This window comes from Accipiter gentilis, chromosome 13 (assembly GCF_929443795.1).
Source record: "Accipiter gentilis chromosome 13, bAccGen1.1, whole genome shotgun sequence".
NCBI lineage: Eukaryota > Metazoa > Chordata > Aves > Accipitriformes > Accipitridae > Astur > Astur gentilis.
Window position 1 is genome coordinate 31,235,210 of NC_064892.1, and position 27,554 is coordinate 31,262,763.

General features: G+C 47.2%; 2 protein-coding genes and 2 non-coding genes across 4 annotated transcripts in view; 1 reads left to right on the forward strand and 3 right to left on the reverse strand.

Moving 5' to 3' along the window:
- Window positions 1-1,298, forward strand: part of GTF2F2 (general transcription factor IIF subunit 2) — a 90,623-nt gene extending 89,325 nt beyond the window's left edge. The window contains exon 9 of the mRNA XM_049815740.1: window positions 410-1,298. Within this exon, the coding sequence (XP_049671697.1) occupies window positions 410-529 (120 nt within the window). The 3' untranslated portion in view covers window positions 530-1,298. The remainder of the gene's footprint in view (window positions 1-409) is intronic.
- An 8,915-nt stretch (window positions 1,299-10,213) lies between these two features.
- LOC126045277 (small nucleolar RNA SNORA31) lies at window positions 10,214-10,349 on the reverse strand. The gene has a single exon (XR_007508054.1). It is a non-coding gene; the product is annotated as a small nucleolar RNA SNORA31 (small nucleolar RNA).
- A 749-nt stretch (window positions 10,350-11,098) lies between these two features.
- Window positions 11,099-15,397, reverse strand: TPT1 (tumor protein, translationally-controlled 1). The gene is made up of 6 exons (XM_049815743.1): window positions 15,241-15,397; window positions 14,803-14,876; window positions 14,190-14,380; window positions 13,353-13,458; window positions 12,743-12,859; window positions 11,099-11,327 (listed from the first exon to the last, which is right to left on the reverse strand). The coding sequence occupies exons 1-6, from the start codon at window positions 15,266-15,268 to the stop codon at window positions 11,325-11,327; spliced, it is 519 nt and encodes a 172-aa protein (XP_049671700.1). The 5' UTR covers window positions 15,269-15,397; the 3' UTR covers window positions 11,099-11,324.
- LOC126045276 (small nucleolar RNA SNORA31) lies at window positions 11,393-11,522 on the reverse strand. Its single transcript, XR_007508052.1, has one exon. It is a non-coding gene; the product is annotated as a small nucleolar RNA SNORA31 (small nucleolar RNA).
- Window positions 15,398-27,554: the final 12,157 nt, after the last annotated feature.

Below are 27,554 nucleotides of genomic sequence, written 5' to 3' on the forward strand. Positions count from 1 at the left end.
CCCAAGCCAGACGAAAAGCCAAGACCTTTTAGCTTAGGTGGAGAAATTCCAACAGGGGGAAGATGTGTGCGATGAGACCCTCGTGGAGCTTCGTTTCGGCAGCCGGCGGAGCATCCCTCTAGCTAGTACCTGCCTCTCCGCACCCTGGGACTGCCTGGGAGCCGTCACCCCTGGGGCTTGGGTGCTCCCTGCTGCATTCCTGGGGCTGCTCTCATACCTCTCGGTGCCTGGGGGTTGAAGACCGTCACAGAGTCGTTACGGCACAAATCGGTGCGGATCGGCCAGCCTTGCTGTCCAGCGACTCGTTTTCATGAAGCGAGTAGATGTGATTGAGCAGATCGCGTGATATCGTATAGGAATTGTGGCAATCACCTGCCTGCATAATTTGAATTTTTTTGTTTCCTTTCAGATATACTTGAAAGAAATTCTAAGAGAAATAGGCATCTACAACGTGAAGGGGACCCACAAAAACACATGGGAGCTGAAGCCAGAATACCGGCACTACCAAGGAGAAGATAAGAGTGATTAACAAAAGCGTTTACAAAGAGAGAATTAGATTGATTGCACTGAGGGAACCGTGGTGGGTTTACAGACAGGACTGAGCACAGCGCAATTTTCTGCAAGGTTCAAATTAAATTAAAGCAGCTGATAGTTTGTAATTTTCCGTAGCTTCATTTTTTTTCCAAGGAATATTTCTTGTACGTTTCTATAAGTGTTTTGTCTTTTGACAGGAAAAATATTTATAGATGAAACTTGTATTAGATTTATCTTTATTAGAAATCTTTTGAGTTCTGATCTTAGTTTTTCTTGATAGCTTTGTGGCTTTTCCAGGCCTCGATGAGTCTGAAGGAAAATGTGTCCTAGAGGAACCCGTAACTTGGTGGTTTTGCACTCCAGTAGAACCGGGTTAATACCCTCACTTCTGCTGGGATCTGTCAGGGCTTCGTCTGGACGGCTGCAAAGATGCACAACGCTTTGTGCAGTGTTTGGGTGGAACAGACACGATGCTTCTTTTGGGATCAGGCTTTAGGAAAAACAGCCATAACCGCGGTGCTCATCGCAGTCCTTAGGCTCCATGGGAACAAATCAAGACAGTTAAAAAACCCCTAAAGCGAAGGCTGTTTGATACGCAGGTCAGTGGGAAGACCACGATCCCCTCCAGGTGATTACTGAGAAAAAAAATGAAATGTCTGTCTATTAGGTACATCAAGGAGTAGATTTATCTTTTGTTTGGTTTTTTTATGATGTTACCTATGTTTCATGTTTAAGCATATCAATAAAACCATTATTTTAATTTTTACCACACAATGTTCTACATTATTGACTGACCACGTGTTGTCATTTAGGTAGCATAGGTATGAAGGTTTTTTTTCAAACCGTGTTTTTATTGCTGGCTTTGCCACTGGGTTTCCATGTGTTTTGGGGAAGATTCCTTAATGTATCCGTGTCTCTGTTCCCCCCATTTTTGGAATGCACATTGCAAGGGTTGTCTATTCAGCATCCTTTTTGCGGGGGAGCAGGGAGGGAGATGGGACAGGACTATTTAATTATATTCTCAAAGCTTTTCTGTTAAAAAAAGAGCCAAGAAAGCAGAGTGGAAAAAAACTCATTAGCATACCTGTAAATGAAGCAGACGGTGAGATTTTATAGCACAACTTTCACATTCCCTCAGGTCCTTCAGATGTGTGCATCACTTCTGCACATAGTAATAAAATAATTGGTCTGCGTGAAAAGCAAACATTCCATTATTCATCCACTTGAAAGCAATGAAAGATTCGGAGGGGGGGTCAAACGCCTTCGGAGGTTTGTAAAACAACTCTGACCCCTTACGCGTAAGTCACACATTTTAATTTTGCTCAATTCATTTTTCCTAGAATTGTTTGTGTAAGTATCTCGCTACAGATACGCTTCCTGCTGGTGCTCAGCTTTCCCTGGCATGAAGTGTCCAGTTCCTAGCAGGTGGACTACTGAGGCTTTTGGAAAAGCAAATCACGTTCCAGGGAAGCGTGTGTGCTTTCATAAATACCGCCGTTGACTCCCATCTCCTCGGGCTGTCTGAGCAGGACCCAGCTTGCTGACAGCTGCAGGAGATATCTGAGGATGCCGAGAGGAACCCAGGAAATCAGCTTTCGTGGCTTGCTACGGTACGTTTTGTGCTCCCCAGCAATAGCCAGAGCCCGCACACATTGCCGTCCTCCTCGCGCTGTTCGAGTCCTGCAGAGACTTGCATTCGGAAGTGTGTGGGATGAAAACTCTTGCTTTTCATGAGCTGGGCTCCTCTGCTGCATTCATGTCCTATTTGAGCAGCTAAGGTACCTAGAAAGTCTAGGTCAGCTTCTCCCTTGCGTTGCTCCTCACGTGATCTTCTCAAACCACGCAGGACAACGCCGTGCAATCCTGATTTAGTAGTGTTGTAATTCAGTGCCACAAGTAAAAATGACTGTGCCATTTCAGGTGGGAAATTGTTACCTTTAGTGGGATCCCCAGCAGGATTAGCTTAGCAGGAAGGTATTTTGGATCTGCTTGTATTTTTGGTTTCATGTGAGTATACTGCTTCCCAATCAGTTGAGAGGGTCGTAATCAGTCAGTGTGAAAAGCCAGAAGATCTAAGTAGGTATGTTATTGATCTGCAGAGTGCCTTTGGACAGGGTAAATAGGCTCTACTTGGGAGCAATGCAAAGTGTACCGAGTACACCATTTTTTCTGGGGTTTATGTTATTTACAATAAAACTGATCTTAATGGGCATCATTAAAAACACGGAGAGTGCCAGAAGGAAACGAGCAGTGGAGTTTTCAACCAACGAGCAATAGAAAGGTTGAGGAAAGCCAAGGTGCCCTAGTTCACTTGCAGCCTTCTCTGGAGTAGCACCAGTTTTCAAGGTAAAATGGGGAATGGGACAGTGAGGAAACTCCATTTCAAAAAATGGAACTAGGAAACGGAACTAGGAAACACTATGCCAGGATAAACTAAGAAAAGATACCCAGTGGACAGTCCAGAAGCCAGGCAGCTCGTGAAGCACTTTTTTATCTGCTTCCTGCATGATTTTAAAGGCTTTCTAGCTTGTTAGGGTGCAACTGGAATTTCAGCCCCCAAAGCAGCCACAAAATCCATGTGAGAAGGGCACAACGAGCCCACAGAGATGCTGACCTAGGGGATGAAAGCTGCTCTCCTGGTGCCAACACCAGGACCTGTGCTGTGGATTCAGGGACTCCGCTGGCTCCTGCCGGGTGGGAGCACGAGGTAAAGACGGAGATGGAGTTTTTAGGTGCCGTCAGCAGGTCATCATCCAGCCTGCAGCCAAGCCACGGGGTCTTGCAGCACAAACTGCCCTCGAGACAGACGCGGCAGGGTTAGACATGCTGCCGTGGGCTCCGCATTCTCCCTTCTGCAGTAGCTGAAGGCACCGTGAGCCCGGTCAAACCGCATGCGAGGCTGCGATAATGATTTAGCATTCGGGGCAACCTCATTTGGATCCAGCACGTAATAACCAGCAAAAACTCTCCAGCTCTGCTCCGCTTGTTCTGCAAGGGGACCTTAGGCAAGTGCTGTTAGCAGGATCGCCATCTGCCGAAAGAGAGGAGGAGGAGGCTTGTAGGCGTTCAAGTCTGATTCCCCAGCCCCCACATTCGGATTAATTTAAACTCTGAACCCTCAGCAGTGATGAACACCGACTCCCTGCTGGTCTTCCCATGTGCTGCCGTCTCTGCTCACTGCTCAACTCTGCTTGTGCAGATGTTCTTGAACGTTAGCGGTCGAAACATTGATCCATGAGCAAGTCCCATAGGCACAAGCAGAAGTATCAATGTGCTAAATGCCATTAAATGAGATTAAAAGCATATCTACACTCTAGCATTATTTCTCCCAAATGACCAGTTCTTTGAATCATCACAACTGTCATACTCAGGAAGGCCAGGCGGTACCGGCATGGACCTGAGCCGATGCAAGGCGGCAGCGATGAGACATCCCCACGCCAGTGGGCTGGGAATGGGCGAGAAGGTGCGTGCCTGGAGGCTCCCACTACTACGTGGAGGAGCAGAGGCTGGATTTGAACCCAGCATGGGACAGGCTGGTCACAGCGCTGCCGTGCTCCGCTCCTGGCCAGCTCACGGATCTAAGGAAAAAGACAGGGAGGTGCTGGAGCGTGTCTGGAGAACAGTAACAAAGCCGGTGAAGGGTCTGGAGCACAAGTCTTATGAGGAGCGGCTGAGGGAACTGGGGTTGTTTAGTCTGGAGAAAAGGAGGCTGAGGGGAGACCTGATCGCTCTCTACAACTACCTTAAAGGAGGGTGAAGTGAGTTTTGTGCTGGTCTCTTCTAGCAAGTAACAAGCAATAGCACAAGGGGAAATGGCCTCAAGTTGCACCAGGCGAGGTTTAGATTGGATATTAGGAAAAATTTCTTTACTGAAAGGGTTGTCAGGCATTGGAACAGGCTGCCCAGGGAGGTGGTTGAGTCACCATCCCTGGAGGTGTTAAAAAACCACATAGACGTGGCACTTTTGGACATGGTTTAATGGGCATGGTGGTGTTGGGTTGATGGTTGGACTTGATGATCTTAGAGATCTTTTCCAAACTTAATGACTCTAAGTCTTCCCAGGGATCAGGAAGAACTTCCCAGCTGAGTCCCAGTTGGACTCGATGATCCTCATGGGTCCCTTCCAACTCGAGATATTCTATGATTCTAAACATCTGCCTGCCTCCTCCACTGCCCTGCCCGGAGGCTGCCGGTGGGACAGGCAGGACTGCCAGAGGCATGGGAGCAGAAGGCACCACATGTGAATATTGGGAGACCTCTGCTGCTGACACCGCGTCTTTGACACAGAGCTCGGAGTGGGACCGCAGCTTACTAGCTGCTGTGATCCCAGTGGATGCTCCCTAAATGTCGTCTGTGCTTTCAGTCAGCCACATATCGTCTTCACCAGCTGCTTGGAGTTGGCTCCAGCCGAACGTACCTCCTGCGTGTCAGCTATGCCCACCCACGTTCACGTGTCCCTGTCACCAGGATGGCATTTTCATTAATCACTGGATTTATTGACTCCTAACAAATCATTTTTCTCGCTAACGCGCTATCGGAGCAGACCATTGCTCCAGGCTCACCTGGAGGATAGCTCTGCTTCTTGGGCTTTTCAAAGAGCTGTGGCTGGGTACAACCTGCCCCGTGTCTCATACCGGTGCCAGGACCAAAGGACTCTCTCTTGGCCCTTCTAACCAAGACTCTGTCTGGCTACCAGGCTGCGGGGTCAGCCTTTCTCGTAGAGTGTTTAATTATTTGCACAATGATGGTGAACTCCAATGGGAAAGATCAAAAAAACGCCCTTTCCAGAAAAGCTCAGCACCCAGTGCTGCAGCAGGCATATTAAGGTTCACATCTCTTGTCTGTCAAACTCTTCCACCTTCAGCTCTCTCATCAAACTCAAAAATTTTTTCAGTTCATTGCATTTTGGAATAAGGAATCGATAAATACTTTTGGATGGGAAACAAGGGCCACCTGTAAACCAGAGGGGTCAATGAACATAGGTGCCATTGAGCATCACTTCAGCTCACCGCACCCAGGTCTGACGAGCGAGATTCGAGCACCAGCAGCTCAACTTCCAGCAACCCTGTTCTCCTGCCCAGCTCGGCAAACTTCACTGCAAGGAGCTGCTCGGTACCGGTCTTAGGTGTACCTCAGCCAAAATGCCTTCCTCGGAGAAGTGCAGCCACGTGAGAGGGGCGTTACACACGGGTTTGGGCTTTTGCAGCCAGTATGTTTGCAATTACAGGGAAATAAATAGAAGGGAGAAGCTCCAGTAGTGGAGTTTCAGTCTTGAAAGGAGGAGAACAATTGTTTCTTTTTCCCTCTACTCCATTAACTAGTTTTACCTCTGGAGCCTGTTCTTGGAAGTGGGATTTCCACGGGGACCTGAACACCTCTGGGAGATGGGGAAGGCTTTTAGACAGATAACCAGGTACCAAGCACCAGGGGAACAGGCACGGGCAAAGAATTGATTAAAAGCCATGAAGGAAACGATGGAAAGTCCTTCCTCAGCCACCTGGGCCTGCGCCTGCACCCATCCAGCTGCCCCCACCAGTCTCTGGTGGGAGAGCTGATAGCACTGGGGGAGGGAAATGAGACCAACCCTCCCTGGGCTTCCCACGTCTAATTCAAGGTCTCTCTTTTTCTTCCAGAGAGGCTCACATAAAACCCAGCACGGATTCCTGAAAAGCCTCCCTCTATCACCCGGCCAAGCCCAGCCTTGGGAAGACCCCATTTAAACTCCAGCGATGGGAGATGCTGGAAGCACCGAGGGCTGCATCTGCGCAGGGTCCACCAGCCCGAGCACCCCGAGATTTTCCTCCTGCGCATCCTTGCCAAAACTGCCCGACCCGCAGTGAACGAGCTGGCTGTGAACACAAAACCCTTCTACTTGCAGGCAGCTGCTATCTTGCCCGTTCAGCTTAAAAATCAAGTGGGTTTATGGGGGTCAAAGCATTCTTCGCCCCACCACGCCAGGTGAACTGGACAGCACAGACTGCCAGGAGGTGATTGCCAAAGCCGATGGGTGAAGGGCTGCACCGAGCCCCTTAAACGCCTTTTTGTGGGCAGCTCGACCAAGCACCAGCAGCTAGAGGCACTTTTATGGCTGCAGCCCACAGAGCCCTTGAACCAGACTATTCCAGTAGCAGCAGTGGGGTTTTCCTAGACAGCGAGCCGGGAGGGAGCATCCAGCTTTACGTGGCCTTTTCTCAGCTACTCTATTACAAAGAATTTGGGAAGCTAATCCTTAAATCCATTCCGGACATCTAGGTTTTTTGGACAATCCCTATAAAAATCAAACAGCTGCATTGCTTTGGCAGGGCTGCCGGCATGCCCGCACCTTGCCGAGGATGGGAGGGAATGGGGCCGCTCTCCGAAATGCCTCCCACCGCTGCTGGTCGCTCCCAGGGTATCGGTAGGGCTGCAGAGAAATGATTGCTCAGCATTTTTCTCACCACGTTCAGCCACTGCCTCGTTGTCAAGGTCAGTATCACACACCAAAATAGTCTAAAAAGGCCTCCTAGGGTGTTTGGCTCCTTTCTGCCAGAAGTGGAAGGTGATGAATGCAGCTCTAATGGCTCAAAACCACTCAGCAGCTACACACATCCTCAACAACATCCTGCTGCCCTCCTGTAGAACGCACTTCCAGGGTCACCAGCATTTGCTGGCACCCAAAAAAAAACCTTCCCAAGCCCTGGCCACAGCCACTTGGCTGTGATCTTTGCACAAGTTTCCAGCTGCAGCTTCAACCAAAAGGCAGCCAAGGCCCAGGGACCACAAACCAGCACGGTTGTGCTCCTGGCAATGGATTTTGGGCTGTTTATAGCAAAGAATTTCAGGCTTGGCTAGTTGGGTTTTTTCCTCTCCTACAAAAACATTTATCTCTTGAGCTAGATGAACACGGTGTTTAACTGCTGCTCTCCCGCTGTGGGCTAGCGCTGACATGAAGATTTACTTGCTGGCTGGTGCAGGGTAAAACAGCCCAGTTGACAACAGCCGCGTCCCAGGGAAGCAGCTGCAGAGCTGAAGCACAGCCAGAGGTCCGTGGGAGCGGAGGGAGGCGTCTTACCTGCTCCAAGCCAGCAGCAGCATGCAAGAAAACAGAGGTATCTTGATGCAGATACTATTGCTGTTTAATAAAAACATCGTCCCTAGGCAGCTGTCACTGAAAACACTGCCAGGACTGCAGCAGGCCAGCCTGAGCCAGCTCAACAGACTTGCTAAGGGAAGGAAGCAAGTTGCAGCTTTTTTAAATATTTTTTTTTCTACAGCTTATTTGAAAAATAATCTAATTTTACTTCTCTGACAACAACCATGTCCTAAGCTTACAGTAAATCCCTCCTGGCCTTGAGCTAAACCAAGTGGGAAAAAAAAAAAAACCCAAACCAGAACAAACCCAACTATGTTCCCTACATCATTCATTTTCCTTTTGCTCTGGCATCCACCCCCTGCCCACGCTGAGTGGGCAAAGCCAAGGGATGGAGCTGGGCTGGCTCAGCTGGGTACCCAAGAGGGGGCAATGGGGGTATCCAGCTCTCCCTGGCCCCACCAGCACCTCTCCCAGCACCCATCTGGGGCAGCAAAACTGTGAGACAGAGGGAGAGCACTGGGGTGGGATGGTAAAAGGCCAAGGGGACGGTGGGACACGTGCCCAGCGCAGTAGCTGCTTCTTCCAGCCCCAAGACATCACTCCCTTAACCACAAAAGTAAGAAAACTAAAAAGGGAGGAAGTTTTTTCCCCTCTTTATAAGCAATCAGCTTCCTTCCCCTGCCAGCAGCTGGCTCGTGGCGGGTGCAGGAGCCACCTTCTGGCCCCGTGCCGGCAGAGGAAAGGTTTCTACCCAGCTGCTTAACCCACTCCATGAGGCTCAGGAGGAAAAGCTATTTGGATCCTTCCCAGCTCCACAGCCCTTCCAGCCACAGAAAATGTCTTTCCAGGAATGCGAGATACGAACCTGATAAGCACATTTTAAAACAAGATGGGGAGAGCTTTTAAAACTGTCCTTCAGTTCAGGCTGTGTTTAAGCAGCACCAGGATAATTTGTTACGATGGGGGATTTTTATCAATTTAGCAACTCCAAAGCTGTAGCATTACAGTAGTATAAAGCCTTGCCTTCTCAAATCACTTCAGCTTTGTGAACCCAGAAACCAGCTGCTTGAAATGACAAGGGGCCAGAAGAGGAGGAATTGGGTTACAAGGAAGTACTCTGACTTCATTTCCAACTCGGAGTTGCGTCACAGACTGCTGACAAGTCCATTTACCAGCCACAGGCCTCCCACTTCACAGTATGTGGCAACTCCTGAGGCAAGGAGCTGGATCCCAGCTTTCCCTCGCCCTGCCTCCGCTGCCAGCAGCTACCACAGCAGCTCGGCCGAGACTGCTGCTTGTCACTGCCACGGTCCTTCCCTGCCATCAAGTGGGGTTTAACCTCTCCTCCCCGGTGCCTGGACACCAGAGAGCGGCAAGACTTGCCCCTTTCCCCCGAGAAACTGAAGGCAGCAATATATTTTTGGGAAGCATGGCACAGCCAGCAGTGAAACCCCTTCTCTTGCAGCTGGCTGGAGACAAACAGAACAAAATCCTACATCTCAAGAGCCTTTGAACTGACACTTTCCTACAACAGGCTGAAGGGAGACTTCCCATCAGAGGCTCCGCCATGCAGAAAAGCGTAAGAGATGGAGAGGAGCACGTAACCCACTAGTTAGGCATGTCTGCACACACCAATTAAGTATCCCAATTAGCCTGGAGTACAGACAGGATGGCACGCAATTTGCCATAAGCCATCCAACCCAACAGCAAGGCATAACTTGCCAAGCAGCCAGGCAGGGGGGAGAAGAGCTGTTTTCACTCCCACATACCAGCTCCCCTAAGTTTTAAACAATTTTGAGTCACTGGAGGTGGCAGCCAGGGGTATTAGAGGCTGCATGGGCATACAAGCACTGCCCTGCCTGCACTAACCATACTCCACCGAGAAGCCAAAACTCTCAAGCTAAGCAAGTGCTTACTCTCCTCTTCCTTTAAGGCTCCCTGTTTAACAAAGATGCAACAGGAAGGGTAAGAAAACATCCTCACAGGGCCCTGGTAAACAAATGCTCTGCAAGGAAAGCCAGAGTTGGCTCACAGTGATTTTATTTAGTCTTTGAACCTGCTTCCCTGCCTTTCAGCCCGACTGGGTGAAGGCAGAGGAGCACCGATTTACATTGCTTAGATTACACCAAAATTGTACCTCAGCCAGAAGCACAGCTAGCCCAAGACACTTTCTTGGGAAAGCTAAAAAAAAAAGCTATGTAAATGAAGTTCCCATAGAACTAAAATAAGGTGTGTTTAAACCAGACAGGAACCTCCGAGATAACTAGGGCACACTCCACCCCCACCTCCGCACTCTCTCCCTCCTCCCAGCCTGCTGCCACATCCGTCTCAGCCCTCCAGCACCAGGGACCAAAAACTGACACAAGACAGCAAAAATGCTAACAAAATTCTGACACAGAAGCCTGAAGCCTCACAGATCAACAGCTGGCAAGAGTGGGTCATGCCCTCCCCTTTTTCAGGCAACTTAACCTCCTGTACCTCTGCCATCACTGCACTAAGAGTTAATGATTTACAGTCCAAGGCAACAACCCTGGTCAGGCTGACAACCTCCGTGTTGTCAGCAGTGACATCAACGCCCTCAGCTGCAGCAGGGGCTCTGCAAAGGTGTTTTGTGTTCCTTTATTCAATCCAGACTGCCACAAGGTCAGACAGGTAGAAAGCGCAAGGAACCTGTTACTGTTGCATCTCAGCAAGAACCAGAGAAGCAACGGCTGTTTGCTCCAGGTCTGTCAAACAGATGCATTTCCTAACAGGCAACACAGCAGGAACATTGAAGTTATAAAGGCTCAGGTAAGGCTCAAGCCCAGACACACACCTGTCTTGTCATAAGCCTAGGACAGGGCTAGGCCATTCTGACATTCCTCTCCCCAAGAAGTACAGAAAACTCCAAAGTCCTGCAGCTTGACTGAGTTCTAGCTAGTCTGCTCCTCAACAGCTGTCAAATACAAAGGAGCTAGTACCACAGCCGGCCTGTGTTGGAAAACCTAGGAATTTCACCCTCTCCCCACAATGTTCCCAGTACCTGGGCTCAGAGAGAGTGCTGGTGTTAAGACTCCTGCTCCATCCATGCTCCTACCTTGATCCTGAAGTCATACTACAACTTGAGGACAGCCTCAAGTGTCCTTGTCTGACAAAGAAGCTCAGCTTGAACAGCACATATTCCATTCTGGGTTTGGTTTTGTTTGGGTTTTTTTAATTAATTTTGATATCTCTTCCAGAGGCAAGTCTCTCTGCAAGCATGAAAGATGAAGGTGGTCCACTCCATTACGATGACATTTCTTGGGCTTTGCCTTATTGACCTCAGCCTGCTCTCGCACTCCAATGCCACAGGTAGAAACCACATGAAGTCTGTCTGGAAACAGTCAAGTTGTGGTGCGCTAGGACCAGGCTATACTAATAACAGTACCAGATCCTTGGACAAACACCTTGCTGCAACCTCTCCTGCAAGTCACCTTAAGAAACACACTATAGACCAAAAGGCATCACCTAGAATGGGTTTAAATGAGTTTTATTTTAGACAACCTACATGACAGATGTTTGGTTTTTTTTCTTTTAAAACAATGCCTCCACTCCAAATCAGGGTCAAAATAAGTGAATAAAGCTCAAGATGACATCAGTCCAGTTGTTAGACATTGCCGATTCCTGGTGTTGTGCCGATGAAGAAGAAACAGCAGCCAGCTATGAAGACAAGTGATCCAAAACCATACTGTTTGAGTTGTTACTGAAACAAGAGTAGCAAGTGTTAGTTCAAAGTCATGACAGTCACGCTAAGTTTCTACAACTTATTTGTGTATTCCCTAATTCAATCTGAGCTGCCACAGTCAGGCAGGCAGAAAGCGCAAGGAAGTTATTTTTGCATCTTAGTGCAAACCAGAGAGCAACAGGAAGAGTGCTCATGGTCTATCAGAGGATGCTGATCATTTTTATAATTGTACAGAGCAACTGGCATCAGCTGCTGAGCAAGCCAGGCAAGATACTCATTCACACCCTTTTTGCTTGACACACCAAGTTCCAGAGTTCCTCTCAAGTAAGAGCACATCCTAAACAAGTACTAAAGCTTACAATGTACATGCTATCTCTTGCAACAGCTGTACCAAGAAGCTGGAACAGTTTTTTGCCCACTGGAACACCCTGCTACAATTATCTACTCCATCTGGAAGCAAATGGAGTTATACATACAAAAGGTCTGTCCAAGTAGGGGAGATGCACACAAGCTTCTGCTCCGAGGAGGCACCTTCCAGGTGACCACCTGTTCTAGGGCCCAGGACACACAGGAGGCAGTGTGCCTCTTTCGGCCAATAAAAGTATTCCTTTAGTTGGGCCACTGCTCTGCTCTAGAAGTTGGTTCATCTTTACATGACTTTCATACCAGCAAGCCTGCAAGAGGCTTTACAGATAAATTTAGCTGGCTATAAACAGGCTTCGTAAGTCTACAATGACTGGGCAAAGCAATCGGTGATCCCACACTCCTAGTCTGCAGCAAATTCCACGGCTCCCCAAATAAGACAAAAAATGCAAGTGTTGGGGTCCAAATACTGTTTCATTGCAGCCACATTCCAAGACAGAGTAGTTACAGATAAAGCAGACCACAGGAGCTGTCTGAGCTCAGGCAGTTGGAGATTCCAGATAGAATAAGGTTAAGCACTCGGCCAAGTATTACCATGTTCCCAAATTTAGGGCAATATTTAAACAGACAGTTCTCACATAACAAAGTAAGGGCATCACACTAAGTGAAAGAAGATGGAACCTGACCATGTAAGGTACTCTGATTAACCCCCACAAGAGGGATCCAGAGCAAAAGTGCTCCATTTCCAAGGACACTGTCTTTCATCTAATAGTTTAAAACCATTACCAGTTACACACATCTCTCCAAGGCAATTCTTTCCGCATTTCTCAGCCATTAAGTCACCATGAATCATTGCAGTGAAGCTATGTCCCCTTTGAATAGTGTACAAGGGAAGCTTCAGCCACTTTATGTAACACGAGGCAGCAATTAGGCTGTACTTACATGAACTTTAAGTTTTTAAACTGGCAGCTACTGTTCAACTTTTAAGAGGGATACGACAGAACAAGTGATGCATTGAAAGAGCTAATCACGTAGTTAGGCGCATTCATCCAATTCAGGTCAGTACTTACACATTTCTCAATTTCTAAGCCATCCTTAAAGAAAATCATATATGGGGTCACACCATCCTCACGGAAATCCAGGAGAGCCACCATACCATCTGGATTCATGTTCTCTCCTACAAAGAACTTCAGAGAAATGTGTTACTGAGACATTTAATGAGCTATTATCAGGAGAAAGCGCCTTTTTATACAAACAAGCTGTAACATCTCCAAGTTCAGTTTAAAAGCCCCCCTGACCAGCTGCAGGATTTCGCTTTCTGCAGCTTGTCCATTTCAGTACCATGTAACTTCACCACGCTGCTATGAACAGCAGAGTAAGACACAGCAGCAGCCAAAGTGATCCATCTTTCAAGTCTTTAACTCCACAGTTCCTAAATGGTGGCAAGTACAAATGTAGCCAACTACAAGCATGGCAAGCTGAAATGACATCCCCAAACACCTAAGTCTTTTGCTATTTCTCCTCCCTGACTCTCAGAGCCCCTAATACTCTCAGAGAAGGGCAAGTTAGGTGTCCTCACAACAGGAGCCCTCAAAACTCTCAACAAGCTGGTTCATCTGCTGAACTAATCGCAGCTTGCATCACTGCAATACTGCTATAAGGAGACATAAGTTTCATTACCTGGTAGTTTTTGAAGTTAGCAAGGATGTGTTTGATTTGTTCTGCAGCCCCCGTCATGAAAGGCTTTACTCTCTCTGGCTTGTGTTCCTCAAGTCTGGCTTTGATTCTGGAAGGAAAAAAAAAGCTCTGAAAACATGTTCTAGCTTATGTAACTTCACTGTGCAGCATCACACCATAACAGAAAGAGTTACTAGCAGTCAAACTGTTCGATTTTGCTGCCCCTCCCCCTCTCCCTCTCAAAGCCCCCCACTTTTATTTTTGCTAGTGAATTAGCAGAACAGTGCCTGCCACTCATATCAAGCTCATTTTACTTGTAGGCTAGCGGTAGACAAGAATTAGCAAGCCATTTTCACAGCACCAAGAGCACCATCAGTATCACAAAGTGTTTGTTTTCACCTTTAATACTAGCCCACTGAACCATGAGTAGCAGAAACCACACCTTGAATTAGCAAAAAGTTCCATTCACACATACTATTTTTCGACATTTAAACTGTTCAAGTTAGAAAAGCTTCAGGAAGCTTTTCTTCGCCACCTCACTCCCTTCCACATGAATGTTTGGCACAGAGAAATCCAAAAGAAAACAGCAAGGTTACAAATAATATCCAAAGCACGTGATCAGGTCCTCTGCCCCAGCCAAGATAAACTTAGATATTCCAGTATCAATTCTTTAGACTTCCAGTTTTGCCAAGTATTAAGACATTATTGCAGTTCACAGCCAGTTTGGCACCTGTACCAGAACTAACACCTACAAGGAATAAAGTTCAACGCCGTTTTTAAAATCTCAGCAGCCTAAAAGTTTTGCAATCCCGTTTGAAGAAAAAGCTTATCAACACTTACGCTTTCATGTAGTCCTTGATGTACTTCTTGTAGGATTCTTTTGTAAAGCTGGTTTCCTGAAGGTGGTGGTTTATTACTATATCAACACCAGTTATGACCGTGGCTTCTGTTCCATCTCCCTCAGGACCTTCAGCAGAGGCATTGCCACCAATTAGAGAGTCATCAATTTGACCCTCTGTCCTGGTGACCATCTAGATTTAGAGACATCAAAAAACTTAACGGCTCTGCAAAAATCTTAACGCTACCGCTCTTACACATCTATGACCTGACGGCAGGGCATGACTTCAGAGCCACAGTTAAGCGCAAGGAACCCGACTGCAGCCTGAGCACAGATTTCTTAAGCCAGACTCCTCTCCCGGTGCCCGACCGAAGCTTCGTTACACCGCCGGTGCTCCACTCTGGCCTGGCTGCCCCGTGCCCTCTCACACCTGACAGCAGCCAGCCCTGCCCTGGCCACAAGCACCAGGCCATGGTGAATCTGCCCCTCTCGGACCTCCAGCAGCGAAGCCAACCCCCAAATCCTACCTCCACGCAGCAACCGGTCCCCGAGTCCGTCCCCCCGTGTCGTCCCCCCCCCCCCCCCTCCCTCTCCGGGGGCGGGCGGATCACTCACCTTCCCCTCCACTTCCAGGCACAGGCCGTTCGCCACTTCCCGGATCTTGTAGATGTCGGAAAACATCTCATCCTCTGTGAGGAAGAAGGGCAAGGGGGACACACACAAGGCACACAGGTCAGCCTCCGACCGCCGCCTTCCCCTCAGCCGCCTTCCCCTCAGCCGCCTTCCCCTCAGCCGCCTTCCCCTCAGCCGCCTTCCCCTCAGCCGCCTTCCCCTCAGCCGCCTTCCCCTCAGCCGCCTTCCCCTCAGCCGCCTTCCCCTCAGCCGCCTTCCCCTCAGCCGCCCGTACTGCACATGCGCGGCAGCACCAGGCCCAACGGCCGGGCGCAGGCCGCGGCCAAGCGCTTTTCTCTCCCCCCCCCCCCCCCCCCGCCTCGACCGACTAAACCACCGAGCGCCCGTCTTCTCCCCCTCCCCCGCGCCGTCAATCCTTACGGCTGATGCAGTCCCGGTAGATGATCATGGCGGCGGGAAGGGAAGGGGGGGGGAAAGAAGGGTGTTTTGTGGTGATTTAGCGGCGGCGGCGGGTCTCTGCGCAGCGACCCGAGAGCTGGGCGGGAGCGAGGCGGAAAGGGCCGAGTCAGCGCCTGCCGGGTGCTCATATAGCGGGCACGTCGCTGCGCGTCATCGCGCATGCGCGCCCGCCCGCCGCGCGGCGCCCTCGCGCGGCCGTTTGGGCGGGAAGGCGGTTGGTGGTGGACGCCACCAACCGCCTTCCCGCCCAAACGGCCGCGCGAGGGCGCCGCGCGAGCCGCCCTCCACCTCACAGGGCCGGCGAAGCCGGCGTCCCTCAGCCGAGGAGGGTAGAGCGGGGTGTAATCTTTAGCTCTGCCACAAGCTTGAGGGTTTGGTTTTTTTTCCTTTTTGTGAGGAGAAACGCTCTCAGCTTTTCCCAGGCGTCCCCAGCGTGCCGCTGTGTCGCTCGCTCCGTTGACAGCCTGGCAAACAAGTGTGTTAGCCGCTGCCTTCTCACCTAGGAGGTGTCTAGCTATGGTCTCCCGTCGTCTGTAGTGACTGCTGCAATGTGGGCTGTGCTCGCTCGCTCGCTGTGGAGCTCCTGACGCCTCGGAAGGGCCGCGGCATGTATTCGTTGTCCCGAGCGCTGTGCCTTCTCCAAATACGTGCTGGTTTTTTTAGTGGACAAATAATTAAGAAGCTGTTAGACTCTTCCTGGTACTACTCCTGCAGATAAATCGAGTTCAGGACATTCAGAGGCACCACTTCTGTGCTTGTGAAAGGACCAGTTGGGGCAGGTGTATCTTTCCTATTTTGCCACAGATGAAAGCCCAGCAGTTGGGGTTGAGATGAAAGGCAGAAGGACAGTAATACCTAGGCCTCTTTTTCCCCCCCTTGCACGTACTTTTCTGCAGCAGCCTGCCACAGTTGAAATGAATGCAGACCTCCCTTGAACCCTGATTCTTAGGGGACATTGACAAAATACCTTCAAAGGACATCATGGGACCTAAAATGCTTAATGCTGCTAACGATCCCAGACTTGACAGAGACACCAGGGCACAGGGTACAAGTCCCTCTTCCTCACACTCCTCAAGCAGTAAATTACTCATTGCTTTCTTTGTGTGTGCCAGAGGAGCTCACCTTTTATCTCCTCCTGCCCTGCTACCCCTTCCTTTGCTCCAGATATCAGTGCCCCCTTTTTTTTTTTTATAGATGGTCTAGCTGCTTACGTAATCCAATTAAATTTGTAAGTCGTTCTCTGCTGTTCTTCACCTTCAAGACTGCTGGTGCTGTTTCAGACCTGAAGAAGGGGCTTCTGCCCAAAATCTTACCTGTTTTTTTTCTCAGTGGCAGCTGGCCTGATAAAAGATAGCCCCTCTTTTTTACAAACCACAGTAGAAAAAGAGCAACTTGCATCTTTAGCAGTGGGTTGAGTGACAGGGGAACATTTGGCTCCTTCTCCGTAGTGTAATATGCAGCTAAAAACATCCAGTTAGTAGGTGTGCTTCAATTTGGTTTTATTTTGAAGAGTTTGTTCTAGAAAAATGAATATTTCTGTAGTGGTATTGAACCCCCTTACAAATTCAGCGGTTGACTCAATTTACTGGAGCCAGGGTAGAAAACCTTCGGCACAACTGCTAAAGTAGGTGGACCTTCAGGTTGCTTTGCCTGTAGGTCTATATTCAGAGTTGCAGCTGTGAAATGGGAGATATTATTTAAAAATGCATCAGTTAAATAGGTCAAGGCTCCTGTGTGAATACCAGTTTGATGTGGAGTTAAGCTAAATCAATATCAAGTTGAAAAAGCTTTAAATGAGACTAGGAGTGTTGACATGACCGGGTTTTGCATCCATTTAACTTGAGTTGCTTTTAAAACTGATTTAAACTCAGACAACCCTGAATAAATCCCAGGACTAAGTTACTGATATTTTAATTGGTGTAGGCTTTGCAGGAATCACTTCACTGAGGTACCAGTGCTGAAAATTACCTGTGATGCCGTATAAATAGATAATTCTGCCACGTGCTGATCCTTTGTGATGAACTAGATTCAAAAATGCATTTTTTAAATTTTTTTTTATCCTCCCCCCTCCCCCCCCCCAAACCAGCATCGTTTGAAGAAAACCTTGGTGTTCCTCACCTGCTTTCTGTGCAGGCAGCCCCTTCAAGCACTTATCACATCCAGCGAGAATAGGTATTTTGTTAATACAGTCCAGAGCGGTAGGTTAAAAAGGTGGTCCCTCCACAGCAGGGTCTTTGTAGGTGCTGACTGACAGCTAAAAATGATATGACAAGTTTTCCTGACAGTGTACCTCATCTTTGGAGATGTGTAAATCCCCAAGGACTGATGGAAGTCCTGTGTTTTTGTAGATGAGGCTTTTAATATCATTTGAGGAGGATTTTCTAGGCAGGTGTCTGCAGAGTCTCACAAGAAGCTTTTCTCATGGAAGACACATCTCTGCTAGTCGTGAATTATTGCAGTGTTACTTCCATCAAATATCAGCATCTGGATATGACTGTGCTCAACTGATTGTTTGTGTCTTGGATTAAAATGGTGGATGATAGCTGATACTTCGCCATTCTTCCTCTAAGTAAACAGCACATTTTCAGCCCATCGTGGCAGCTCCCATTGAGCTGAATGAAAAGGGAGGAGATCCTGCCTGCAGCTAAGTATCCTGTGAAGTGCAATCAGTGGAAATAAATGAGAGGTGAGGCTGGAGGAAGAGACGGGAGGCTGGGCTCTGAGGTAAGGGATGGCACCGATGCGTTCTTCTAACCTTTGTACAAGGCTGTGAAAGTCACATAGTAGTGGTGATATTTTACATAATTTGCTGGATGCAGGGCAGAGGGTCCTAAAAATATATATATATATCCTGGTAGCGAGAAACTGGGAAATCAAAGACTAAATGACTGAGCAAGACCTGGCACTGCAGAGAGGCCTGGCAGGGCAGTCTGGGCCCAGTGCCCCCATTCCCCAGTGCATCTCCTGGCATGAAGGCTCTTGCACTGGGAGAGAGGGTGCATGACAAACCTGTGATCAGCTTGTGTCTTCACAAATCTGGCTGGAATTTAGGACTGAAATGGGAGCTGTGACTTTCTTTGTAGCCCCTCATTCCACCCATCCAGAGGGAAACTGCAGCTCTAACTGGTTTTGTTCGAGTTCTTTCCCCAAGGAGTTTCAGGGCAATAAAGATTGGCCTCTAGGTGCTAAACCTTCCTATTAATTGGGAATTGACAGCAGAAAACCAGGCCATCAGTTTGGTTCTTTCAGGTGTGTTTAGGTTATGCAATATAGCCAGCCTTTCAGTCCCTGGCAATTCTTGGAGCCTCCTGGAGCTTGAGCCAGAATTTGTAATTTAGATTACTCTGGCAATGTACTAAGCCAGAATCCCAGATCCCAAGATTGCTGCTTGAAAGAGTTGAACTTTGATCATCAGTGTAGCTTATCGGGTCTGATCTATTCACAAATAATAGAATACGTTAGACTGGATTAAATAGATGAAGAGATCCCAGACAAAGGCATCACTTTTTTGACTACAAGAAAGGTCTTCCATTCAGCAACAACCCCTCCTGCACTCAGAAAAAATGTAGGTAGTGTTACCCTGACGTTTACAGTATTTACAATTCTTTCTGTTGCAGCTGGGCCCCTCAAAATCCTCTGCATCTCCCTTGGCTGTACACCCACAGCTCTCTTTTGCTTGATGGCTGGCTGCACTTCTTCGAACAGACAGAGAGGTCACTGCACAGCAACAAAAAGGCTTTTTATCGGTGACATTAAGTGCACCAGTTCAACTTACCTAAAACGCTGCCAGTGGGGATGTGTGAGGGTGTCAGGCTGCACTGCAACTAGTGCATTTTCAGGAAAAACGGGACTGGAATTGCCAAGATAGGAACTTTGAAGCAAGGTGCTGCCCAAAGCTGCAGCCACATTTTAGACTTGGTCACCTTATAAACATCCCTGTGACTAAAAGAACTATGGTAGCCAGGCCCGCTCTTGTCTTGGGTCTGCTACCTTTCAGTATTTCACTAATGTGCAGAGTGCTGGAATAGAGGGTGCATTCATTAAAGTTGCAGACAACATTAGGTCAGGAAGGACCACAAGTGTATTGTGAGATTAGAATTAAAAAATGATCTTGACACATTGGACAAATGGCCTGAATCGATAGAGGGCACTTGCACAAGGCCAGCAGGTCACTGAGCAGTCAAACAAATTTACTAAAGGAAAATCTGTCGAAGGCTTTTAAACACAAAGATGCAACACGAGGTTCAGGCAAGGTCTAAGCCACACACTGCTAGAAGATGAGAGGGTGTATGGGGGAAGTGCTGCTTTCTACTGGGCCTGGTCCTCCACTCTTCCCTAGGCTTCTGCTGCTGGCAAATGCCAGGGGCTGCTGAGCTGATGCTGCACTCCATATGGCTGTTCTGATGTCACGCTCTTGAGTGCAGAGCAGAAATGATCGGCTACAGACACAGGACAAAGAGCTGGGCAGCAGTTCTGCAGAAAAGACCTGGGGCACTGGCAGATCCAAAGCTGAACCAGAATCATAGAATTGTTTAGGTTGGAAAAGACCTTTAAGATTGTCGAGTCCAGCCGTTAACCTAACACTGCCAAGTCCACCACTAAACCATGTCTCTAAGCACCACGTCTACGTGTCTTTTAAATAACCTCCTGGGATGGTGACTCAACCACTCCCCTGGGCAGCCTGTGCCAGTGCTTGATAACTCTTTCGGTGAAGAAATTTTTCCTAATATCATCTGTCTTACCTGTTTTAAGGAAAGGCCATGCCATCTTGGAATATATAAGTGGTGATGTTACATGTAAGAAACTTCTGCTGTCTTAAAGATGTGAGGGGCTGAGCTCTGTTCAGTGCTGTGAATACCTCCTGGAGCACTGACTCCAGCTTTAGCAACACGCTTTGAAAAAGGTACGGACTAATTGGCAAAGGTTCAGAAGAGCAGCGGGAATGAGTCGAAGGAATATGAGATGGTTTATTTTGCTCCAAGGAGTTTTAGATTAGGCATTGAAAATGCTTTCCAGTACTGTCAATAGAGAAGCAAGGAATAGGCTGTCTACCTAGTTCTCTGTCCCTGCAGGTTTTTGAGCATAGGCTAGAAACCTGCTCAGATGAGATCAGAAAGCATGATAGATCCACCATGAATGACACAGATAATAGCTGATCCTGCCCCACAACAGAGGGACAGGCTGCTTCTAGGTCCTTTCTAGCCCTATTCTCTGTCACCCAGTGATTCCTAGATGAACTATGTGCTGTCATTGACACCTGTTTAGACTGGTTACACGATTGGGATAAAAATAATATCCTCGTATCCCTATTCAGAATGGACAAGAGGGTTTGGAAAAGGGACATTGTCAGACAGGAATGTGTTTGTTGTCCTGCATGGCAAGATGGGTCTGCGTGGAAATCACATGTGTGCAGAGAGAGAAGCATTCAGGTTCCTCAGTGCCCAGAGCTGTAATCCAGGTAGGATTCCCCACTTTAGTCCTATTTAAATACAATGTGGTACAGTCCTTTGACTCAAATCAGAGCTATGCTGCAGAAAGGGCTGCATGCCAAACCTAAGGCAAAGGTGACCAGGGATTTAACTACCTGTGCTTGCCAGGACTCTGCTTAATCTGCAGAGTGGAAGATTTATAAATTCATCCACAAAAAAAAAAAAAAAATTAAAATCAGTGCACAGCTGGCTGGTTCAATTGCTTTGTAAAGAATGAGGTTGGAATTCATCCTATTTAACCTCCACAGTAGAGATGGCTCACCACTAGATCCCTTTGTTAAGTGAGCTGGATCTGGCTTCTCATGGAGCAGCAGGGCCTGCTCCATAAGGGAAGGGGAGCTGGGAGCGTGGGTGGTGGCAAGACAGGCAGGGCCAGTGTCCTCCCCAGCAAGGACTGAGGCCCATGTTGCCCCAGCGAGGCCAGCGGAGTGGGACCAAGGTCTGAAGTCAAGCCAGAGCTGGGATGAGCAAGATCCAGGGTCAGGCAGAGCATGGCTGCAGCATAACACAGGTGGGGAGCAAGGGAAGGGCCTGAGCACAAATGCAGCTGTGGAGCAATGGACGGAGAGGGTCCCAGCGAGGTCGCTCATGGCTCCAGCTCACACTGCAGCTGGTTTTACTGCAACTTGAGCCAAGGTTACAACTTCTGTCTGCAGACACCCCTCTAAAGTTGAACAGCTTTTTTCTAAGGCCAGCTAACCTCTCTGCCTAATTTTTCTCCCTGAAGACGCTGAGCTGAATTGTATCCTCAGTTAACTTCGGGAAGACTCAAGACTTTCCCCTGCTAGATCTCTGTGTTTGCCCTCCAGATGTAAGACTTTCTGCTTATTTGGGTACCTGTGACATATAGAGACACCCCACTAGATGGCAGGACAGGAGTCGGTGGATGGCAAGCAGGGCTCTACTCATCTTGGTAGGAGGCCAGTGCTTTTTCCACTGGTGTTGGGGTCATTCCCGTATCACCTGGAATGCCCCAGGACCAGCTCAAGAAAAATTTGATCTTGGGCCTGTAACTGACAGAACTCCTCTGGGCTCCTGGCCAGTTGGATGCTGCACACAAATACCATTCTCTCCAGATAATTAGCATCCCTGCTTGGCTCTGTTGAGTTTTTAACCATTAGAGGGGCTGATCCTGCCATGCTAAACTCAATCATTTGCCATTTTTCAAAATGGTGTTTGCTTCACAAATGTTTTGAAGCCTGAAATTGAGTTCTATCGTTTTAATTTGTCACTGCGTGCTTTTTAGTTCATTGTTATGCAGTGTGAGCTCTCGGTCTTGTCAATAGAGAAATAATCATCAGAGCACACAGCATGTTAATGGTGTTATTCCTAAAATTCTGGCAGTGGATTTGCCAGCAGGTAATAAATAAGGAACACACTCAGTTACGTTTATAACGCAAACCTTGCTGCAGATGCTCCAGGAGAATGGCAGGAATAAAGGTGGCATTATAAGGAAAGTGGTAGATCAACATTTTGGTCTCCCAGTTGTGCAAAGCATCACTTTAAAATACTGTAGGAGAAAGCAGGCAACAGGACCAAAAGAGTGCATTTTGGAAAACAGCTTCCTAAATGCAATCCAGTAACTTGAGTTCATAACGCTTGTCAGCTGCAAACACAAACCTGCTATTATCTTCAAAGATCCCAAGACAGATTTGTTATTCATTATTTTCTGATAAGGATTTTCTGTCTACTATATCCCCCCTTCTGTGAAAATCAAAAAGGGACCTGAGCAACAAAGGATATGTTGGAGGGTTAGGAGGTATCATCCATCTTCTGAGTGATTTTGAACTGTTCCGGTTGATATTGTTTTAGAAAGGTACGGCAGTACTGTAGGAGCCATTATGAAGTGGGGAATTTCAATGGAAGGGTGGTAGAAGAAGCTCTGTGCAAACTGTCCCCCACAAATGTGCTGTGCTTTGAGAAAATAAGGCCCTATCTGTTTATCTATCTGCAAGATGGCTGATAATCCTTGGCACTTTATGATTAGGTTAGGAAAGGACCTTGAGAGGTCAATCAGCCAGTCTTCTTGCATCAGGGGGATTAGTTAGACATGCACCACTCTGGGGAGATGTTTGTCTACCTTGTTTTTCAGATCTCCTGATGATGGAGATTACCATCCTCTTCTGCAGAACAAACATTTACTGAAAAAGGGGCTGGGGGCTGGGTCCTCTCATTCCCCTGTGAGTGTTGTAAATATAGGATGGGTCATAACATGTATTAAAGTGGATTTAGGGGTCTGTCTGATGCTCAGATCCTTAGTTTGCCTCATTCTACATGGACACTTGGCTGCACAGTTTCCATATTTAACTGAAAAATTTCTGTATTATTTGTCAGTACTTCCACACAGGATGAACCAGGATGTTCTCCACTGTTTGGTTCCTTCACTGGGCCAGGGGCACATGGAAGTCTATCTGTGGGGTCATGATACATGATAGTGTAGGTAGAGAGGAGAAATGGAGGAACCAGCCCATCTCGTGTATTTCTACCAAGAAGCTTTACAGATAAAAAGCAGTTTAGCTAATGAATACAATTCAGGGCTGAGTTTGCTTGAAGTGATAATAGATACTTCTGTGAAAACATAAGAGCAGCTCTCAGTGCTGATCAGAAGACTAAACTGTTAATGAAATTTTAAGAAAGAAATGGAGAATAAAACCAGAAACATCCCTGCCATGTATATGTCTGTATATACACACACACAGAATAAATACATATATATATATATATCTGCACATACACGTTTTATATATAACTGCTGTATGCCTGTCCCGGTTTCGGCTGGGATAGAGTCAATTTTCTTCCTAGTAGCTGGTATAGTGCTGTGTTTCAGATTTAGTATGAGAATAATGTCGATAACACACTGATGTTTTTGTTCTTGCTAAGTAGTGCTTATCCTAAGTTAAGGATTTTTCAGTTTCCCATGCTCTGCCAGAGAGCAGGTGCACAAGAAGTTGGGAGGGGACACAGTCAGGACAGCTGACCCCAACTGACCAAAGGGATATTCCATGTCAAATGCCATGTGCAGTTCTGGCCTCCCAGTGCCAGAAGGGTATGATAAAAGTAGTAACAGTACCAAGAAGAGAGGCAAGGAGCAAAATAATAAACTGGAATAGGACACACCAGCTTTAAGAGATATCTGAGGTGGTGGGTATGATATTTGAAATTAACGGTCTTTGAAATTAACAGTGGCACTGAGAAAGTTAAAAAAGGTTAATTATTCACTGCCTCTCAGCACACAGGAACTATGGGAACATCAAGAAAATGATGAGCTGACAGGTTCAGAAGAAACAAAAGGCGGCTCCTTTTAACACCCTGTGTATAGTTATATTGTGGAACTTACTGCTCGAGGATGGTGTGGATGCCAAAAGTTTAGATTAATGCAGAAGCAATTAGAAAGAGTAACCAAAAAAATGCAGAATGGCTCAGGAAGAAGCCCTTCAGCCAAAGACTGCTGGAGGCCGGGAAATTTAACGCTGAAATGTTACAAAAATCTTCCTCTGCATAGATTTGTAGGTTTTGCGGGATAAAAGGTTTGGAAGAGATCTCCTGTACCCTTGAATCGCCTTTATTAACTTACCAATCATGTGCAGCCTCAGGAAGGGACAGTCCTAGGAAGGAAGAGGGAGCAAGGAGGTCATGAGGAGGCTGGGGAATCATCTCCGGCTGTTTCTCTGGCCTGAAATAACCCTTGGCAAGCTGTGGGACTGTGCTGAGGTGAGGGAGGGCCGCTGCCTGCTCTGCTCACCAGCTCACAGCTATGCAAACTGCATTCACTGCCAGCCTGAGGATTTTTCCTGGTCTAATTTTGCTGTCTCATAGTTCTGACCTGGTTTTGACATTTGAAAGAGCAAGTAAAACCCTCACACGTGTCAAGTGGTTTAGCTGCCATCAGCTTCCTTACTGTTTAATGACTGTACATTGGGTATCCCTGGGTAAGCGAAGGATTATGGAGGTGCTTTGTTTCAGCCGTGCCAAGAAATCACGTCCACCCTCTGCAGTCTTCTGGGCAGCCACAGGCACCCTCCATCTGTCTTACTTCTGAGTTGTTCTGCAACGTGGTCTAGTCCTGTATTCCTCCACCTGTGGCTCACTGGGCATTAAATGACAGCAAATTTCCCATCTGGGATGTCCTGACATACGTGCACATCTCAACCCACAAATATTTACATGTGTGCAAGCAGGCAAAGCACATCAGGAGATCGAAAAGACATATATGCACATACGAAGTTGACCATACATATTTTTCTGTTGCAAATGAAAACCACTGTGGCCACGATGTGCACAATGCCTGTTACGTTTGGGTTTGTTATTTTTTTTCCTAAAAGTTTGTGCCATCCCTCAGTTTTGAAAAGCTCAACAGCATGGGTGGGAGCACGGTACACACCTGGCAGGCAACAAAGAAATTCCTTTGTGCCAAAAGTGGTGTTTACAGCCGCTCTTCTCTGCGACGGCAGTCAGTGCATAACCCTCCTGTCTCAGATTCTCCATGCATGAAATGAGGCTAGTAATGTTTATCCACCTACTGTGAGGGTTGATAGAACAAATCATTATTACTCTATGGGGATAGGAAACCAAGAAGAAATCCCATTGAAATAATTAATATATACAGGAGCAAGTGAACGCGGAGGAAAGAGGAGGCTCGGGGGCGTATGCTCTTACAGCACAAAGCAAATGGTTCTCCACTGAGAACAGCATGAATGTGGAAACCATGCAACAGATGCACTATGCTGAACATCAAATGTATGTAAATTATTCCGCTTGTCTTTTTGGTGCATTTCCTCACCATTCATGAATAGTTTTGTGCTGAACACCCGAGAGAGAAGCTGAGGAGTTGGTTTTGGTTCCAGTGTGTGTTGCAGACACACAGTGAGAGCATGCAGGGTATGGTGTGCTGGTGCTGCCCAGAGCCACGGTCGGCCCCTAAATAGCAGGATACAAATTGGCCTCTGCTTTCAAACTCCTCTGCTGTGAGGCAAAGGGGGTGAGCCCCAGCCAGGCACTTAAAAGCAATGCTGTGGAAATGGGGACAGTTTACCTTTCTTTCTATTAATCTGAGTTTATCATCCATTCCTTTGGATTTCTGCCGGCAGCCAGTGCTATTTAAAGACTTGGCTTTTATCCAAGGCCCGCACTCACATGCTTCATATAAGAAATACAGACAAAAAAAAAAGTAAATTCTCCATTAGTTCATTGAACAGTTCTGCCACTGCTGAACACAAAAGGCACCGTTTCAGTTTCCGTGTGCAGCCCTGACCTATGAGCAAGCCGCTTCCCTGAGGGTCAGCTTTGCCAGAGGAACAACCTGACTGCTTGTAGGTGCAAAGTGTTTGTACTACTTGGAGTTTCACCTAGGCAGAGGCTCAGGGCAGTGATTTTTACTTGCAATTCTTTTTTTTTTTTGCAGATTTCACATGAAAAGTGCAAATACAAAGGCTGGATCTTCTGATTGTTTTAGCCCACTGAAAATTAAGAGCCATGAAAATTCTTCTTTGTAATTTCCTTGATATCTGATGATATTCTCCATTCCTGAAAACAACCATGACAGTTGGTAGATACAGCGACCAAATGTGTTTATTCATTCATAGCATCTCTTTTGATTTAATGCTGTTGTGACAAATTATTACATATTTCCATAGGTAGGGAGACAAAACTATGGAGATCATGGATATTCAAGAAGGATAGAAAGAGCCCGAGATCTTGCCATGATAAAATATTTCAGTGGTGCTGATGCAGGAGTTTGGTCTTCAGAGAGCTACAGGGTTTGTTTTCACAGTGTGGCACTTGGCCTCGCATCCCCAAGTTATTAACCCTGAAAAGAGAAGTATGAAAAAGGGCTGGGTTTTGGACTGACAGCTGCAAAGTCCCATGCCCCAGCCCTGCTGGAGCAGTGCCGCTTTCTAGGGTGTTCAGGGCCAAGCTTGTAAATCTGTATTTAGGAACCTAAGTAATTTTCTTTGGGTTCTCGGAGGAGGTAGGAGCTTCCTGTAATGCTCAGGTCTTGCTCTTGGCTCTAAATTTGGGCTTCTATCTTTTGGTTTCAGTCCCTTTATTCATAACGTGTACCTGTGGGCAGTAACTCTGACCACACAGAAGTACCCCTAAGACTCATTAGAAGTGCAGTATACGGGTTGAGATCCTTTTAAGCCTTGAGACAGAAGGCTGAGCATTACAAAGCATCTAAGAATCACACCTGCTTGCTCAAGCCCAGTTGCAGAGACGTGAACAGCAGCAGGCACTGCTCCAGCCTCTTTTCACTATCAGTGGAATTTCAGTCGTATTCAGAATTTTGAAGTCCTTTATTTGCCCTTTTATACCATTAATATGAAGGACCTACTAGCTTAAAAACTGTACTAGGAATAGCTATGGATTTACCAGGAGGCACAAAGGGGAGAAAGACAGACTTATGCTATCCCCCCAATATTTCAATGGTACTGTTTTCATTCATATATCTATCTCAAAGAATTAAAAATTATATTAACATGCATACAATGTTAACTACTGCTAGCTAATAATTTTTTCTGTGAAAAATATGAAAGCTACAGACTGCATATACTGCACATATGGACTTGCATATATAACTCTTGGAGAATGTACTGGTGGTCAGATAACTTTAGTCATCTGTTGCAAATGTCCAGTAGAAATCTGAGAGGTAAAGACTGTTGAATATATGTGCTCACGTTTTCTCTGGTTTGTGATACAGTAGTATTATTAAGATGACTGCAGTTGTTACATTTTTTTAATCATTGTCGTGGTTTAACCCCAGCCAGCAACTTAGCACCACCCAGCCGC

Excerpts from the sequence above, each read along its gene's own strand:
- TPT1 (XM_049815743.1), bottom strand. The coding sequence starts at position 15,268 with ATGATCATCTACCGGGACTGCATCAGCC. Across the intron at positions 13,459-14,189 it reads ATCAAGGACTACATGAAAGC|AATCAAAGCCAGACTTGAGG; the intron begins GTAAGTGTTGAT and ends TTTTCCTTCCAG. Across the intron at positions 12,860-13,352 it reads CTAACTTCAAAAACTACCAG|TTCTTTGTAGGAGAGAACAT; the intron begins GTAATGAAACTT and ends ATTTCTCTGAAG.